This window comes from Heloderma suspectum, chromosome 2, assembly GCF_057233095.1.
Source record: "Heloderma suspectum isolate Gila_16-S chromosome 2, 16-S_ref, whole genome shotgun sequence".
Lineage (NCBI taxonomy): Eukaryota > Metazoa > Chordata > Lepidosauria > Squamata > Helodermatidae > Heloderma > Heloderma suspectum.
The window spans coordinates 255493603-255512586 of NC_139459.1; the positions used below are offsets into that span (position 1 = coordinate 255493603).

Sequence of the window (18984 nt, forward strand, 5' to 3'; positions counted from 1 at the left end):
ATTACCAGTTCCCGACGGAGGGATTAGTCACGGCTTGACTAATTGGCATAACAACAGATTTCTCCCACTTTCTTTTATATACCAAGATCTTGACAAAATCACTTTCACTTAGTTGCATTTGGGTACATGGTATCTGGTGGTGTATCTAACCTCTGAATTTAGTGTGAATAAAGGGTGCATAACAAAGAAAAGACTGGGCCAACACTGCTGTTGACATTTCACATGCAGAGAAAGCAGCTGAGGTGCACTAGAAAGGACTTCCTCAGGACTGACCCATGGACACTAGTTGCTTATCACTAATGTAGATTTAGGGGCTACATAAGAAACTTCCCCCAGGCTTTTCAATGAAATCTGCAGATACTTACTCCACCAAGGCATGTGCAAGAGATTCAATATTCTCTCGGTCAAGATTGGTGGTGGGCTCATCCAGTGCAAGAATGCCACAGTTGAGACAAAAGGATTCTGCTAGAGCAAGACGGATAATGAGGGAAGCGAGAACCTAAAACCAAAACAAGAGGTCACAGTTCAGTAAACAAACCAAAACACAAAGGTTTCTAAAACCACTGTTTCTGGGCTGTGCCACTTCAAAATGAAGATGGGGACCAACATGAATGCTTCTTCACATAAAAACTTCATATAAAAACCTTCTACATAGAAAATTAGCAAGTTAGGGAGAAGGATTCCAGCCTAGCTTTCTTGCTCACATGCTAGTTTTCTACATGGATAAATGTTGGTCTTGGAAGCCAACCTGCCCCTGCTCTTCTCACTGACCTAATGCCATGCGCATCTTCACAAGGTTGGGGACAATTCTCTGCTCCCCTCCACAGCTGCAAGTTTGGAGCTGCAAAGTGTAGTCAGGCCTTGGCAGTTTCCTTTGTATGGCCAAGGTACTCCAGATTCCTTGGCAACACAGTAGCTAAGGGAGGGCCTCTCATGAGCTGGGAGCTGCAGTACTCTGGGCGACTCAGCAACACAGTGGCCAAACAATCCCTCTTCCCTTCCTCCCAATCTTGGTGCTGGGGAGGAGGCAGGGACTGATGCACATGATGATCCCCTGCACACCTCTACAGCTCCAATGCTGGAAGGAAGATTGGGACTCACAAGGTGACGGAACACTCACTATGATGAGTAAAAAATGTGGAACCCTGGGTGTATACTCCTAATATTTGCAACATGTGAAGTGGCCCTTAAGAGAAAGCTACCATCTGTCATTGACTTTGCATTGCTACATTTTATTTACCACCTTGAGTGAAGTTTTACTTAATACATTTTAATTAAGTGGATATCCCAGCACCAACCCAAGAACAGAGAAGGAGAGCAGCACATCCTGCCCACTTCTTAGGTGAGAATGAATCCAACAATTACTTCTCTCACAAGATTTCCCATAAATTATCTTCTGTTTTAAGGGCTAGATATTTCTCTGATGGCTGCGATTGTCAGCAAGATAATGTGGTGCGGCCTATCTGAACAGTACCATTTCATTGTCTACCAAAACCAGGATTTAACCATCATGACTCATTAGTCTGGTTATTATTTTAACTCAAGGGTGGGTGGAAACATATGAGAAGGTTACAGGATTTGTAATTTACCCTACAGCAGGTACTATCCAACTATAGTGAGTGTATAGGTCTTTCTTCTTCACCAACAGTTAATTGAAAACAGCTATAACAAATCAGTGTATTTAATAAGAGTGTGAATAAGAATAGCATCAAATCCTTGGCTGAGATTAAAAAACCCCACAATTTACTTGTAGTTTGCAGCCTATTTATTAAAAATACTTCTTGGCTGACTTTCAGGGCAGAAGCCCTTCAAAAGTGGCTTACAGAATAAAATACATAAAAACAGTTGAAATATTTAAAGCAATAAAAACATAAACACAAAAAATAGCAATAAAAAAACAGTAAGAGCCAACAATAAAACTAGCAACAACAACAATGGCAATAGGGGCAACAGCAATCTTATCAAGAGAAGGCCAAGGTAAAATAATATGTTTTCAATGCCTTTTTAAAAGCCTACAATATAGACTATATTTATAGCCTATAAACACACATCTTTCTCTCCCATCAGCAAACTGTGGGAGAATCTCTCTCTCTCTCTCTCTCTCTCTCTCTCACTCACACACACGGCAAATGTCTTATTAAGCCAAGATATGATAATATGAATGTGCTCACTTATTCAAGTTTGTTTTGAACATTCATGTAGGTTGCCATAAGGTAACCATCCAAATCTTCCACATGGCAGAAGATCATGTGAATTGACCCTCTGTTCTTTTCAATTCTACCGAAACACATTGCTTCATTAACTTACGGTTTCACACATTTTTCCTAATTTACAACTGTCTGTTTATCCAATACAAACCTCTACATATTCAGTGAACTTCTACAAAAATGAAGTGCTGTTACATACCTTTTGTCCAGCACTACATCTGCCCCTCATATCTAGAGCAGTGTCTCCTTTTATCATTACTACTCTATAATTGTAACTTCTTCTCTTGTCAGAAGCAGAAACATTCTCATCTGCATCAGACCGAATTTCTACGTATTCAATATCTACAGGGGAAGAAAATAGTTTCAGACATTCAGTTGCCAAAGCAGTACATGTGTTGGGCTTGAAGCAATCTGAGTACAATCCATAGTCCAACCTTCTGCATGGAGGTATGATGCACTATACCCAAGTTTTCTTAAATGATTAGCCTGTAAGACAACCATTCTACCTATGAGCTCCCAGATATGCAAGACTAGGTATACTCTGCTAAAAAAAGAGAAGAAAAAGAAATTCTGTGCCAAGAAAATGTGTATATATGTATGTACATCTTTACATAATTAGTTTTGCTTCTGTGAGCCAGGGCGATGGGCAAAGAGCTATGCAAGGCATAACCCTGGAAAAACTGCTTAGCTTCCCCTAAGCCTTCTCCAAGATTCCACAAAGTTTTGTCTCTTCTCAATATTCTATCTTCACAGACCTAAATACCATAGATCGTGCTTCTTTAAAAAAAAAAAAGTGGGGGGATTGAAATTCCCAGAATGCTGCATTCTAGAACTGAATGGAAGACTTGCAGAATGCACAAAGCCCTGGTTAAATGTCATATGACGAGAGGAGGAATTATCAAGATGCATCACGATAAAGGTGAGTGCATGGTAAAGAATACATTTAGAGTATAACTCACGATGATTCAAGCCAGTAACATCATATTATTTATTACAGGAAGGACCCTCCCTGCCTCGGTCCTAATTTTAAGACTTGTTTTTAACTTAACAAAGGACTGCGTCAGAATCCCACACCCACCAAAAAACCTAGCGACGTTAGTGATAAGATTATCTTATATATCTATATGTATATCTATGGTACCTTGCCCCCTGTAGGTACTTCGCCAAAGGTCACGAATTATCTTGTTGATTTCTTCCATTTTCATGCTGTGAAATGACATTATTGCCCTAAGAGAGAAGAAAAAGAAAAACTCAGATATTACTGCTTACATCATCAAATAAGCGCCTTCCACCAGACTTCACTTTCTCCGTACTCCAAGCATACAAGATTGTACTACAATATTTGAATTATAGATGCCAGAAGTGTTATACATCTGCTTTTAAATCACATAAACCTAGCTTTTGCTTCTATTCTAGAAAAAGCCTTTCTTGTTCATAGGATGAAATCTTATGATTTTGTATTTTGAATTCGGTATCCCACCTTGAGCCATTATGGATAAGAGACCTAAAATAAATCTCATGAGCCCTTTGTCAATAGTTAAGTCCACAGGCCAACAGAGTTTGGTGTGCTGAAGGCCACTGGTTTTAACTGACGTATTTAATTGACTGGCTTTAATTGTGCTGGATTGTGGCCTAAGGTAGGGAAGTGTTCAGGCAGGGCCGAAAGTAAGGGCACAGGAAGACACAAATTAGAAGTCCTGTGCATTAGAAAAAATATTTCCTATGATTAAAAGGTTGAAAAACTTACTTGGAAAGTAACAAAGTAATTAAATCAGCAAAGTTAGGTTTTTTAAATAGTTAAATAAGGGAATATATATTAATTGTTTAAAAAATCCTATGAATTTTACAATTTTAAAAAACCTACCTTGTTTGCTGAAGATGCTGAGTTTCAGACTTAAGCCCTTTTCATTCTTACAAATACATAAAAGTTATACAACCACGAAGTCATACTTGGAATATAAAGGCCATTCAAAGCATGGCATATATATTCAATAGGTAATACACATGCAAATCCTATCCCTGTGACTGAGTTCAAATGTAATACTAAGCCAAAACTCCTGGCTTAATAAGCCAGAATATGCACAAGCAGTATGCACCATGCTTTGCTTCTCTCTTCACGCAAGCAAGCTAACAAGCCAGGGTTCATCACTTCAACATAGGATCCTATGATATGTGAACCAGAAATTATGGTTAGCTGCTTGCAAACAAGCTGGGTTTTGTAAACCAACTTTACATCCCTTGGGTGCAAGAAAATCTCCGGATGTATATCCATGTCAAACTAAACTAACACAAAACGAAGACATCAGTTATGATGATTAACTCAAGGACAAACTGTGATAGACACTAATCCACTGGTCAATAATGAAAATCTTGCACTGGGGAGCTCCATTGTGCTTTGAAACACATGGATCAGGCTGAGCATGAATAAAGTTACGTTTGTCCTTTGAACACCAGAGAACACCAGGCCTGGACATTTACCTACATGTCACATGTTTTGAAACAATAACATTAGATGTGAAGATGGAAGAGAGATAATGGAAAATGGTAACTTGGCATGGAACACCTTTAGCCTCCACTATACCAAGAAATATTGCTTTCTTTATTCTTATAAGTTATCTTTAGTCATAGCTTCCATTATAGTAAAGGTTCTTATAGCAGCTCTCCATTTGATAACATCAAATGTGTTTAATGTTGAGTCATGGTTATTTTTGCTGGTAAGCTGAGTTGCATTTAGGTGCATCAGATAAGACTGCAAAAAGAGAAGCAAATTTGCCTCTTATCGTGTTTGAGGGGAAAAAACCATGGCAGTAAAAGATGTGTGTTTTTTTTAAGTAGTAGAACAAGGAGAAGCTAATATTACATTTCCCCCCTTCATAACAGCTATCACTTTCCATTTGAGATGTGTGAAACTATTATCAGTGCTGGATCTTAAGTAGCTTAAGAAGGTTTATATGTTACAACAGCCAGGTGAAATATTTAAATTACGAATTGATCAGTTCTCACAATGCCTCTACAAATGTGTCTGTGCCCAATTCCTCTCTTCCCACAGCATCTCCCTGTGCCACATCCCATACTGTTCAGAAAGGTCTCTCAACCCTCCAGGAAGACTTTTCGGAGAAGAGGAGTTAGGAAATTCCCCTTTAGTGAGCTTCCTTCCTCTCATAGTTCTCAGCATCAAAGGCTATAAGTATGTAAACTGGACCTGCTACGGATCACCTCCACAAATCGTTGAAATGAAGGTCTATGTTTAATGGAAATGTCTGATACAGAATTTCTGCTCTACAGCAATTACTATAGGACAGTTCTTACTAGGACGCATTTACAACAGGTTAAAACACAGGTAAGTTTCTGAGCAGTTTTCACCTCTGTACTGTCACTATACAAGCACTTATGCTTTTTTGCCTTGGGCCAGCCCCCATCCCTTTTCCCTCACACTGAAAAGGTCAAGAAGTGCTCCTGACTGCTGCTGTGCCAGCTCAACCTCCCCACCTGATTATAAACACGATAGCCTCTTGTTCCCAGGATTCCAAACTAAAGGAACAGGAAATAATGGTAGTAAGAAAAGCAGCGAGTATTAAAATGGGTATGGCTGGCTATGAGGCACTTTGTAGAGCATTTGTGAACCCAGTCCTAAACAGCATTTGTACTTGTGCAGCAGCACTGCTATATCCTGAGACTAACTGATAATCTTCATAAAGGAGACAGACTTCTACACTGTCAACATTAGTAGCATACAAGTGAACTTATTTTTATATAGGATCCTCTATTTTGCCCTTGTTTCTTTTTTTAATATAGAAGACTAATTTCCCAAAATATACAAATAAGCTCCGGACACTTGAAGGGAAAACTGAAGGCTGCAAATTCACAACTGTATTTATGCTTGGCAAAATGACAGACCACTGCATGTGAACACTTTATACTGAACATCTGTAAAATTTATTTTGTGATCTTCTATGACCTAGCAGGCCCTCCAATGTTAAAAAAATGAATAAAATGTTGCCGGTTTTTGCTCAGACAGGGCTACTGTCACTACTCCCTGTTTTGCCACATTCCTCTGTCTAGTCTGGAAGCATACTTTATAAATCTGAAAATAGTAGGCAAGATCAAGGGTAAGGGGTTGTGGGGGAAGACCGTAGGGATTTCCAGAGGTGTATCACGTTAGTTTTTTGAAGCAAAAACAAGAACTCTTTGAAGTTTTTACTCCTTGATAGGCACACTAGGCGTTTCATACATTCCAAAATGGGCTTATGTATACATAAGTTAAAAAGACAGGGTTTTCAGATAAAAACAAAGGTTAACATACAGAACATATACTAAAGCCTGAAGGAAACAAACTTGTTACAATTCTAGGTACACTATCCCTACCCCTAGGCTTATTTAAAGGGTAGGACAACTATGTATGTGAAAAATGATATGCTAAAATCAAGTCACCTAGCTTCTCTCCCTAACTGACAAGTCCTAACTGCCAGTGAAGCAGTTCTTTCCCCCTCACCTCCTGGAATTTATCAAGGAGGGGCCTCTCCTTTGGCTGACAGCTACTCAAGCCCAGCGGTCAAGCTTGCCAGATCACTTTGTGACACATTCGCATTCATAGGTCAGCCTCATCCCAAATGCAGGTTAGTAGTAATATACTAAGAAGGAAACATAAAATACATCCAATGTTGTGTTTTCAAGGAACAAGGAGACTGAAACATTGGTACTAACAATGTTGGTGTGGGGTTGGTGTGGGGAAGGCATCCTACAATGGGTTAAACCCCTAAGGGCCAGGGACCACGTAATGGAGTTTTGAGTAATCTATTGGTCCTATGCTCCTCATTGCTAGTTCCATCCATGGCTATAGCTCAGAGAATGGAGAAAACAGAGAAATCTTCCCATTGGAATCACATCAAGAACCACAGAGGAACACAGAATATGTGAAGACAGGTATTACATATGAATAAGAAAAAACTGAAGTTCCATCAGGAGAAGTGGGCGTACAGGCAGGTGGCCATAAAGCTGTAAGTAGAAATAGACTCAGTAATATAGTAGGGTGTGGTTGGGTGCCTTCCACATACTAATCAAGACGGTTCCTTCTGGGTTGGGAACAACGTTCTGTTCTCCAGGCTGGTGTGAGGAAGACAGTGGGATATGCTAAAACTAAGTGCCAATTTGGGTGGGAATAAAATTTTCTAAAATAACTGAGTCTAATATGAGGCTACAACCTGTTGAAAGACCCTCCTTCCAAAGCAGGCATCTGGTGATACATATGTGTCTATTTTATAGTGCCCAATGAAAGAATTTGGTTTTTTCCAAGTTGTATCCTTGCATATTTCAGTCAAAGGTGTACTGGTACTTAAGGCAGCTGAGGTGGCTGCTAATCTAGTTGAGTGTGCTGTAAAGCTGAGAGGTATGTAAAGCTCTGGGAGGCATGAAGCTGGAGAAACACATGCTTTCAACCATTCCTCTAGAATGATCGAGATACTTTTTTTACCCATAGCTGTAGGGTTAAAAGATACAAATAGAGGGGTCAGATTGTGTGAAGGACTTGGTACATTTTAGGCAGATCTTTACTGCCCTGCATATATCAAGCTTGTGCAGTCCCTCCCCTGTGGGTGAGAGGAATTAGGACAGAAAGAGGGTAAGATAACCTCCTGCGATCTATGGAACAAGGTGTTAAGCTTTGGGATGAATGTTGGGTCCATTTGGAGAGTGACTGTGTCCTTTTGGAAGCTGGTGAGCCCTTTACTTACTGAAAAGGCTGATATTTCTGGTATTCTGTGTGTAGAAGTGATGGCTACTAAGAACCTTTTGGGACAAAATTCTAAGTGGAAAATATTTGAGTAGTTCAAAAGGGGCTTTAGTTAATGCTGACAGGATCACATATAGTTTCCAAGATGGAAATCTGTGTACCGTGGGAGGGCTTATCAATGAGGCTCCATGTAGAAACCTTTTGAGATGAGCGTGTGAACTCTACGAGGGGTGTCTTGATTTTGAGAGAACTAAAGATTTGGTTGATGTTTGCCTGTGCAAGGTGCCTGGTTTTAGGCCCATGTCAAGGCCAGCTTGGAGAAACTGTAGGAGCTCCTTGATGCTAGCTGTTTGGATGTTGATCTTTTTTTGCCTATACCATCTAGAGAAGGCTTTCCAAGTGGTCGCATACATTCATGATGTGAACTCTTTGTAGGATCCTAGCAGAGTGCTTATGACTGTAGCCGGATGTTACGCTCCTTCGTCCTCCCCCTTCACAATCAACACACTCCAGGATACCAGGCTTCAGACTCACTACTTTATTAGTTAACAACTAGCTTCTTTACAAATGCAAATTCTAGAAAACTCTCAGACTACAATGAAAACAGCTAATCCACACAATTATGAATATATGGAATACGAGGAACTGAAGTGGCGGAATATGAGGAGCCGAAGTGGCGGAATACGAAGAGCCGAAGTGGAAGTCAGAGAAGTTGCCAGCAGTCTGAACAAGCACTTCTCCGTCAGACTAGCTTTGCAGGGATGCCCCTCCCTTAAGGTAGCTCCTTCCTACGTAGGCTTTCACGTGTAACCAACCTGGTGGAGCATCTGAGCTCTGCCTCTAACTTTTCCTGCTTCACTCTGCGATGGACCCTAGCATCCCTCAAGTCACACCCCTCATTCTCCTCCTCCCCCAAAACCTGGGTTCTCATGGAGGAGGAAAGGGTGGGGGCGTTCAGCCTGAGCCATCTGTGTGTCAAGGTCTTGGAAAGAAGGCCTTGCCATATCTGAGCTCACTAGGGGGGGAGCCTCCCCCAATTCTGGCTGTTCCTATTCTGAACCTCAGCTGCTAGACATCTCCACGTGCTCAGATTCATTCCTGACACTGGATAACCTAGGCTGGTACAGATGGAATTTTCAACAGCCATGTCGCTAAGCAAAGCCATCCTGGATCCAGGTGAAAAACTGCTCCCTGGGATAGGAGATGTGGTTTCTGGGGAAGGAATCATGGCCTTTATTGTGCTAAGTACAGGATCTCGGAGAACCACAGTTGTCTTGCCCAGAATGGGGGGCTATCAGGACTGTTGCCTGCGGAGTGGGATTGGTGGAAGGGTGTAGTTTCTCCTTTGGCCAACTGCTGTTCACTGCATCTATTCTTTTCTGTTCCATAACAGTGGAATCTTGAAAAGAATCTTGGGAGTTTGTGATTGTGTTTGAGGAAAAGAGGTCCACTGTGAGTGGACCAAATTGGTTTTGGATTTCCTGGAATACTGAAGGATGTAGGCTCCATTTTCCCAGGTCTAATTGTCGTTCGTTCTGGACGGAGATTGAGGCTAGGTTCTGCTCTACCCACATGAACTGGGCTTCCTGGTGAAGGAAGCGTGATTATGTTCCTCCTTGACAATCGATGTGCATCTTTGCCATAGAGTTGTCTGTCCTATAAGGATGTGGGTGAGTTGCATCTGGCATGAGAAGTGTTTCAGGCCTAGGTGTATTGTGCTAAGTTCTAGCTAACTGATACTGTGTTTCTGGTCTGATGGTTACCATTTTCCTTGGGCTACCCAATTGCTGCGAGTCTTCCATCCCTTTAGGCTGGCGTCTTGTGTCAGCGTGATCTTGCTGGGTTCCTGAAACGACGTGCCCGTCTATAGGTTTTGAGGGAGTTGCCACCACTGTAGTAAGGATCTGAACTTGTGAGGAAGCTGGAATGGTAGCAGCAACCATTGTAGGGGGCGAGAGCGCAATCTGGCCCACGGAATTATGCCCAGGCAGGAATCATTAGACCTAGTAGGTGTACTACCATTAAGTCTGCCTGTCTTTGATGTCAAAATTCCTTTGACTGAAGTTTGAGCTTTATTCTTCTTTCCAGAGAGAGGAATAGGTAGCCCATGGAAGTGTTGATTACGGCTCCGAGATGGAGGAGACTGTCTGGGTATAAGGTGGCTCTTTTTTCTGTTTATGATGGATCTGTGATGTTCGAGGCAGGCAACTGCTAGGGTGAGATCTTCTGAAGCTTTGTGATCTGAGTGGGACCTGATGAGGAGGTTGTCCAGGTATGGATAGAAGTGTACTTCCTGTAACATAGATGGGCCACCAGAAACACCATGACCTTTGTGAAGATTTGGGGTGCAGAGATTGGCATGGCTGTGTACTGGAAGTGAGCGAAGCTTAGAAACTGTCCGTGATGTGTTGAAATTGGGATACTGTCCAGGTGTGCCTAGCTTCCTCACCACAGAACAGTATGACAGAGACTTAGCTTTAGAGATTCGGTGACTTAGCTTTATTCAAAGCTGAATCAGGTGACACATATCTCACTTTAGAAGTCACAGCACTTAATCTTAGACATTAACTCCAGAGCTAACAGCCCAAGGCTTACGTTAAGGAGCATTCTAGAAGCAAGTACATAGCCATAGACTTAACTCTTAGAACAACATTATGGGTTCAAAACAGTAGGAGATCCAGGTTCATGATACAAGATTCAAAACAGGCTATGGTTCACAGTTCCAGAGGAGTCACGGCGAGAGTCCCAGGCAAAAATGGAGATGGTTCCCCAAAATAGGATCTCCATACTCAAGAGCCCCAGCTGACTCAGGTTCAGGGTCAGGAATAGTTGTAACTAGGCAGAATCTCTGCTTTTGGGATAGCCCCTTTGACAGGATTGCTACTTGGCAGGGGTCCCCAGTTCAACTAAGGACAGGGGCTCAAGAGTAAACTAAGCCAAAGAGTCCTAGGCGATGGAAACAGTCCAAAATGCAGGATTTCTATGCACAGTGGCCCCAAGCTGACTCAGGTTCAAGGTTAAAAGAAGTAAGTTACGACAAGGCGAATTCCCGGCCTATTGGGAGACATTATCTCGCGTGGCCAGAGTGCAAATCAAACTAGGTCCAGGGATTCAGGAATAGACTAGACAAGAAGCAGTTCCCAAGCACTAGGGAAGTTTTCCCTTCAGAGGTTGTACTGTAAAGGGCCCTTTGCAGATCTTGGTTCAGGAGACACGCCTAGAATTTTAAAAGGCCAGAAATACACCCACAGGGATCAGGTCCAACAAGAGTCTGCACTGGAAATCTCTGATGTACAGGCATCAAGGCAAAGCAACAGTCTTAAAAGTCACTAACAGTCCAAACTAGAAGGCATTCTGGTTTATCAAAGACAAAGGTACTCAGTTCATTGCAAACATTAATCCATGGTCTCTGAGAAGCCCGGCATTATATTCCACAACAGGTTTTAACAATACAAGGGTTCAACAGAGGAAGTTCCAGAGAGGACAAGTCCAGGGCAAAGAATCTGTCAAAGTCCAGGCAGAAGATTTAACAGTCAGTAAAAGGCAGAGCGACTATTACCTTACAGGGAGCCAGACAGAGTCCCAAAGTCCTGGTGGAATATTAGTTAACAAAAAGAAGGATAAGGTTTAACAAAGGGCTTTTTTATCTTCTCTTCTAAAAGATGAAGGCATTACTTTTTCTTATCTTTGATTTCGATAAGCACACCTTTTAAGGCTTTTACTCCAAATAGTTGTGTTCCTGTAAAGAGAACTGTAGCATGGTTTCCTATAGAGCAAACATCTACATTCCAATGTTTGAGCCAGGTGGAATGTCAGGCCACAGAGGTAGCTGCCACGGAATGGGCATTAAATTGGAGCATTTCTTGTGTGCTAAGACGACAGCTAAGACGACAGAGCGCTTAATTAATTCTCCTTAAATCTCTCTGATTTAAGTACTTGTTATTTATTATATCTTCTACCCATAGGACAGAGGCTTCAGCAAAGTATGAGGAAACTGCTGAAGCCCTTAGGGCTAGTGCTGGTATTTCATACGCTTTCTTTAATGCTGCATCAGACCTTCTTTCACCCTGGTCCTTAAGGGGTATATCTCCATCTTTTGGCATTATTGCCCCTGACAACAAAGCAGCTATGGGAGCATCTACTAAGAGTGTTTTAAGGTCTTCCATAATATCTTGCATAAAGGTATAAAATCTTTGTGCAGTGTAAGCACTTTTCTTCCCCTGAAGGGGTGATTTCCATTCCTCTTTTATCAATTTATTGAGTTAGGAAAAGGTAATTCTCTGGTAGTTGGTTTCTGGGAACACCGCCGCCCCTCTGGATAACTGTTGCTTTTTCTCTTGTTCCGTTGGTTGAGAGGCTAAGGAGGCCATTACTTTGGACAATAAATGTAGAAAATCATCTTTATTCAAGAATCTGTCTGATGAAGTGTTGCCTGCCATTTCTATATCTGACCATTTCCCTTCCTCCCCTTCCTCATTGATCTCCTGTTGTGAAGGCCTGGAGGAACCACTATCAGGGTGGGGCTCAGTTGTAGTAGCTTTTGTCCTGTTGACCCTGCCTGTAGTTACAGAGTGTGGGTCTGGAGAGCATTCTTTAGCGTCTGCAGAAGAATGATGACTGGGGTTAGGGCTGGGTTCTTCTGACTTAGAATTCTTTTTTCTGTTTTTAGGGTTTGGAGAATCAGATGTATGCGTCTTGCGAGTACACCTTATCGCATGGCCTGTTCTTGAGGCATGTTTGGCTAGTATGTGATCAGTCAAATTGTCTAGTGCTGCCACTGTAATCTGGGAGAGCCCTGACTTATCAATTTGGGAAATGCTCTGAATAGGAAGGGGGTGTTGGCCCTTTATTCCCCTGCTGCAGGCTAGAAGAGGTTGCAGGAGTGGCAGTTTCATGTTGGCTATAGAAACCACCCTCCAAAATAGCCGCCCGCCAAATTTGATGGGAATCCTCCAAAGGGGAAGGATTGTTTTGTGTTCTCACCCTTACTGCTGCTCTGGCGTCGAGTTCTTGTTGTCCCCTTTCATCCTCTTCTGAGCCCAAATCCTGTCTGGTGGCGGGCTCCATGTTGTCTTGGGAAAGGGTGGTGTGGTCCAATTCCCTCGACCTCAGCCATTTCCCTCTTGGATGGATCTGCGCCTCTCTACTCCTTTTCGGCAAGATTCAGTTAGCGGCCATAGCTGGCAAGATGGTTATCTCAAAGCCAATCTTCTTGCGTGAGGTCAGAGAAATTGCACTTCTTGCAGGTGGCAAAGATGATTTTGATTTTAGCAGGATACTGATGATCCGGACATGAGTAACCACTTTCTGTTTGCTTGCAGCCTTAGAGCTTGTCTTCTTTGTCAGGGGAGCCATGAGGAAAGTGAAAGTAGAGTGGCAGAAGAAGAGGAGAATAAAAAGATTTCTTTTTTTTTTAAGACAAAAACTTGGAGATTTAGAAGAAGAGGTAAGAAAGCAAAGGATTTTTTTTAGAGTAAGATCAATAACAGGAAAGTAGAATAGGCTTAGGGGGAGATGAGAAGTAGCTCTATCCTGGGAAAAGCAGGAATAAACTGGCAAGGAGGCACCTGGGACCAACAGATTATTCAAAACTCTGACACATGGTTCCTGCTTTTCCTGCGTGATAGGGAGAGTTAACCCATTGTGGAATGCCTTTCTCAAACCAACATGGAGAATAAAATTCCAGCCAAAGATTTAAGGTTCTCCTTATGCATCAGAAGGGCAAATGGACTGATAGTTATCAAAACAAACCCCAGTTGTACTTATACACTGCCTATACCTAAAGTTGAGTATGAGTGGGCATAGGGTGACTCAACCACTGGCCACAGGTAACCCAGATTTATCAGCCCATTTGCCACCTAAAATATAGATTTCCCTTGGACCAGTTCACTAATTTCACCATGAACTACGCAAGAATGGAGCAAGATGAAGTTCTATGTTTCGAAAAGTTGCAGTCTAAGAAGTGTGATGCCTGCCTCAGTTACCGATAGGAAATTAAGTTGTTCTTATCCCATGGTTCTTCATTTTGCTCCCCCAAATATTTTCTCATGAGTATATTATTGATTTGTGAAAGAGCATTATTGAGGTTACTTTGCAATGGAAAGATTGTTACCATATAACATAACTCACTGATCCAGTGCTTTGTAGTAAACGTCAAGATCCTTGTTTGCCAGCTCTGTTGTTCTCATAACTATCATCATTTCTCTGTATTTCTCCTCAGCATCTTTAAACTGTGAATCTCTCAGTTCTTTCTTATACCTAAGGATCTCTTCCTCAAATCCACGCTGTCGACCAAGTGCCAAACTGTGGTTTCTTTTCAAACCTTCTATTTTCTCCTCTAAATGCTGTTTGTCCCTGTAAAGGAAAACATAACAGCTTTGTTATGTTTTATATGGTACACACTGTGGCAAATCTTCCATATTTGCACCACCTTGCCCCTGCTGCAAAATTAGGAAATTCTATAATTAGATTCCTGCAAAAGAATTCTGGATTAAAATATGGGATTCCAATAGCTAAGGCCTCTTGGTACAAGAGTAATTAAACCTGTCTTATCCTTAAGGCTTCTCAGATGGGAAACAGAAGTGCCACACAATTATTGATGATTGGCTCATTGGTACTCTTTACTGGTAAGAAAGGAATCCAAACAATAAGTGCCAAGTTTTGTACTTGGGGCACCAGGTCAGTGCCCATATTAGATTTATAGTAACCTAAAGTGTAAAAGGATAATAAAAACTGGAATATGATCAGATAAGGTGACAAGAAGAATCTTCTCAGATCATATATACATTTATTTATTACATTTCTAATCTGCCCAATAACTAATGTTCTCTGGGGGGATTACAGAGTTATCTTTATCTTTTGAAAACACATACTCACAAGACAGGACGGAGTCAAAGAAGTAATTCTTGTGTCACAAACACGCCTGTAACATGTCACAGAATTCTAAAATGTTTTTATACGTACGTTGTTATAATCATTTATCTTGATAAGAAGTTGGAGGGAGCAATCCTATGTCCCATAGGAAGCATATGGGGGACATAGGAATTTTCAGGTTCCTGGCTCTGTGCTCGTAGACAGGGCACCGAGTTCGGAGGCAGGAAACCACGCTCCCCGCCCCCTTGCCTTCGTAGCTGGTGCGACGTTCCGAGGGGAGGGGAGGAGACCGGGGTGGCAGTCCTAAGATCTTTCCTCCCTCTCTGCATAAGATACTCATAAGCCTCTGAGTTCGGGGGCTTACGAGTACCCAGGGCACAATCCATAGTATTGCGCCCTACATTTCAGTAATAATGTTTAGACCTAGGTTGATTTAAGACTAGAAATGTATCCTTAGGAATGTAGCTTAATAACCATTTAGAGATTTTTTAAAAAATATGTAAGTGGTATATAAATCTATTAAATAAATAAAATCAGTGAGACATAGATAAATTAAGTGAAAACAAGCTAGACTTATTTCATAGCCTCCCAAAAGTATATAAAGGCCCCTCACCATCTTTGTTGCTATGCTTCTTAAACTGTGGGGCCCAAAACTGGTGCACAGTGTTCCAGGTGAGGCTGACCAGAGCAGTACCATTCTTATGTTATTATTTATTACATTTCTATACTACTCCATAAGTTGAGAGTCCCTGGGTGGTTTACAAAGATTATGTCTCACAATAGACATAATCTTGTTTGTTCTTTTCCCGAAAAATTTGAAAAATTGAACAGCTTTGGATTATGAAATATTTTTAGAATTTAAGAAAATGTATTTATATATTGTTTTCTGGCCTTACTCCCCACAAAATGATTGATAAAAACTATGCAATAAGAACACTTTTGTAGAAAGACTAGAGATGTAAAATGTCTGGAAATAATGAAGCCATGGGGAAAAATATTTTTAAATCTCTCTGTAAGATTCCGAGTATAGTTAGTTCTTTCACTCCTTATTAAAATTATTGAACTAAAGTATATTTTACTGATAGACATCTATGCTCACCTTCCCAATGTGTGAGTAGCGTCACCACTATGCATTCTCGACAGTAAATGTGCATTCTTGACAGCTTGGGTTTTGTTCTATACAGTCCTGTGTCTCTGATGCCGTAGGGGTCATTTAATGTATTATTCAGACAATAATTACAAATTTACTGAATTTACTTTTAAAAGTTTTAAAATATAGTAATTTTATGAGCAAAATAAGTCATACATGAAATAACTTTAGGAACAGAAAAGCTGCTTTATGTTCCTAAAATAGCCCTCCCCAGCCTGGGGATCTGTAAAGAGCGATAAAAAAACCACTATTCCTTATTTTTCCATTTCCTCAAAATTTCCATTTTTAAAAAAAAAAAAAACTCACCACCAGAAAAAAACTTTTTTTCCCCATGGCCTCAACATTTCCAGAAGTTTTACATCTCTAATCAAGACCCATCCAGCTGCAAGCAAGATATGGAAGTGTCAGGGACTGGCTCTGGAAGAGAATTAGACAGACTCATGGAGAATTGGTCTACCAATGACTGTTAGCCATGATAGATGAGTGGAAATTCCAGCAGCAGGGGCAGTACACTTCTGAATATCATATGCTAAGGAAAGACAATGTGGGAAAGGCTGTTGTCTTCATACCCGGTTTATGGGCTACCCAGAGGAATCTGTCTGGCCACTGTTAGAATCAGTATAATCAACCTGCTTGTGCTATAGCTGGCCCAAGGATAATCATGTGTACAAAGAACTAGAAGATGAGATGATCTAAGCAAAGGAGGAGGAAAATAATTTTGTGTATAAGCAATTCCTCTACCACGATGTGGTAAATATGCAAATAGGTAAGACCTCAGGCTTTGCACTAAGAAATATTTTTTCTTTAAAAAGGAAGATCAGAAGATACTTTTTCAGTTGTGGGACTTGCATTTCCCCCATCTCCTTCAAATGTTGCTTTATGCTATCTTCAACCTCTTTTAGATCTTCATTTCTTTTTCTTAAAGTAAGGTTATCTTCTAACCACCGCTCCTGAATCTAAATTCAAATAAAATATATTAGTGAGTTATGCTGCATCAGTTTGTACCAATACTGTTTGATGTGCATGGGTGTTAGTTAACAATGGACTATGTGTTTACTTCACAAAATTTAGCAGTGTTTTGTCTACAGTCACCGCTGTACATTTATTTTAATTGTTACTTTTAGGCAGCTAAGTCATTTTAAGTGAAATCTGAGGTGAACCATGTCATCACATATCTGATGGGCAATAAGAATAAAGTCTAGATTAGAAAGTTATAGGAACAGTATAAAACCAATTTAAAATTCCATACTATAAAAAACAACACTTTTAGAGAGCAATGGTATCAAGATCAGTGGCCGCCTCCGAACTTGGAGGCAACCGTCTATCCAAAGCAAGCCAAGAGAGGCACAGGGGGATCGTTCCCTCTGTGCCTCTCCTGCCCTACTATTTTCCGCTAGACAGCTGTTTTCGGCTGTCTAGCCATGGGGGGCCGACCGGGAGAGGAGGCTGCGTGTACAACACACAGGATGTGTCATACATGCAGCTCCGCTCTCCCCGCCCTGGAACGCCCCCAGCCCCGCCCCTTTTCCATCACTCCACACCCCTCTTCCGAGCACGGAGGATGGGGTTTCTCCGCACTGCCTCTGAGGCAGCGCGGATGTGGGGGGTTGTTTTTCCAGGAACTGACCTTGGAGCGCGGGCTCTGAGGTCGGTTTCCGGAAAAGAGCATAGCTTATAGCCCTCTAGACAGTGTCTAGTGGCCACAGGATTGCTCCCTCCGTCACCTGCCCTGGCGTTCGAGGCCGAGTAAAGGTAGAGAAGCCAGGGTGTTCTATGTTATGTGTCATATCCTACAAGTAAACACACTTGTAGGGTATTATTTTATTAATGGGGGGTCACTCCTCTAGCCCTTAATGTTTATTTATTTATTTACAATATTTATATACTGCTCCACATCAAAGACTTCAGTGGTGAACAGCAAGATAAAAGAATAAAATCCCATAATTAAAACAATTAAAATATTTTAAAAGAACGGATGAACATAATAAACCATGGCTGGTCACTCAGGGAAAGCCTCTCAGAACAACAACATCTTCAGGAGGCACTGAAAGCAACACAATGTTGGCACCTGCCTGACCTCCAAAGGCAGGGAATTCCACAGGAAGGGGGCCACTATGCTGAAGGCTCTCTTCCTGATGGACTCCAACCGGGCCACAGGTCCATGTGGGACCACCAGGACCAAGCCCTCTGATGACCTCAGTGACCAAGCAGGTTGGTAAAGAAGAAGGCGCTCGCTCGCTCAGGTATCCTGGTCCCAAGTTGTTTAGGGCTTTGTACACTAGTACCAATACCTTAAACCTCGCCCAGTAGCTAATAGGCAGCCAGTGCAGTTCCCTCAGCAAAGGAGTTACATGCTGAAAAGGGTCAGCTCCCGACAACAGCTGAGCTGCTGCATTCTGCACTAGCTCTAACTTCCGGACCAGCCTCAAGGGCAGCCCCACATACAGAGCGTTGCAGTAATCCAGTCTTGATGTTACTAATGCCTGTACCACTGTGGCCAAGCTATCCCTGTCCAGGAGAGGCCGTAGCTGGCGAACCAGCCAAAGCTGGTAAAAGGCACTCCGAGCCGCAGTGGCCACTTGGGGCTTCAGTGACAATGATGGATCTAGGAGTACCCCCAGACTACGAACCTGATCTTTCAGAGGGAGTGCAACCCCATCCAGAACAGGCGATGAGCTATCTCCCGGAATTGGGACCCACTCACCCACAGGGCTTCCGTCTTGCCAGGATTCAGCTTCAGTTTAATGGCCCTCATCCAGCCCATTACTGAGTTTAGACACTGATCCAGGACTTGCACAGCCTCTCCTGATTCAGATGTCACAGGGAGATAGAGCTGTGTGTCATCAGCATACTGATGGCATTTAGCTCCAAATCCCCTAATGATCGCTGCTCCCAGCGGTTTCATATAGATGTTAAACAACATTGGTGACAAGATGGTGCCCTGCAGCACCCCATAGCTCAATTGCCAAGGAATAGTCACCCTCTGAAATCGGCCCCGTAGGTAGAACCAGGACCCCTGTAACACT

The 18984-nt window shown here is 42.0% G+C and overlaps 1 protein-coding gene across 6 annotated transcripts in view; it reads right to left on the reverse strand.

The window, feature by feature from the left end:
* The window catches only part of RAD50 (RAD50 double strand break repair protein), an 81359-nt gene that overhangs the window by 4065 nt on the left and 58310 nt on the right, over positions 1 to 18984 (reverse strand). For all 6 annotated transcript variants that reach the window (XM_084838834.1, XM_084838833.1, XM_084838831.1 and 3 more), the window contains 5 exons: positions 16787 to 16914; positions 14065 to 14289; positions 3349 to 3434; positions 2407 to 2549; positions 366 to 499 (listed from right to left, as the gene is read on the reverse strand). In XM_084838834.1, coding sequence (XP_084694960.1) covers positions 366 to 499; positions 2407 to 2549; positions 3349 to 3434; positions 14065 to 14289; positions 16787 to 16914 — 716 coding nt within the window. The remainder of the gene's footprint in view (positions 1 to 365; positions 500 to 2406; positions 2550 to 3348; positions 3435 to 14064; positions 14290 to 16786; positions 16915 to 18984) is intronic.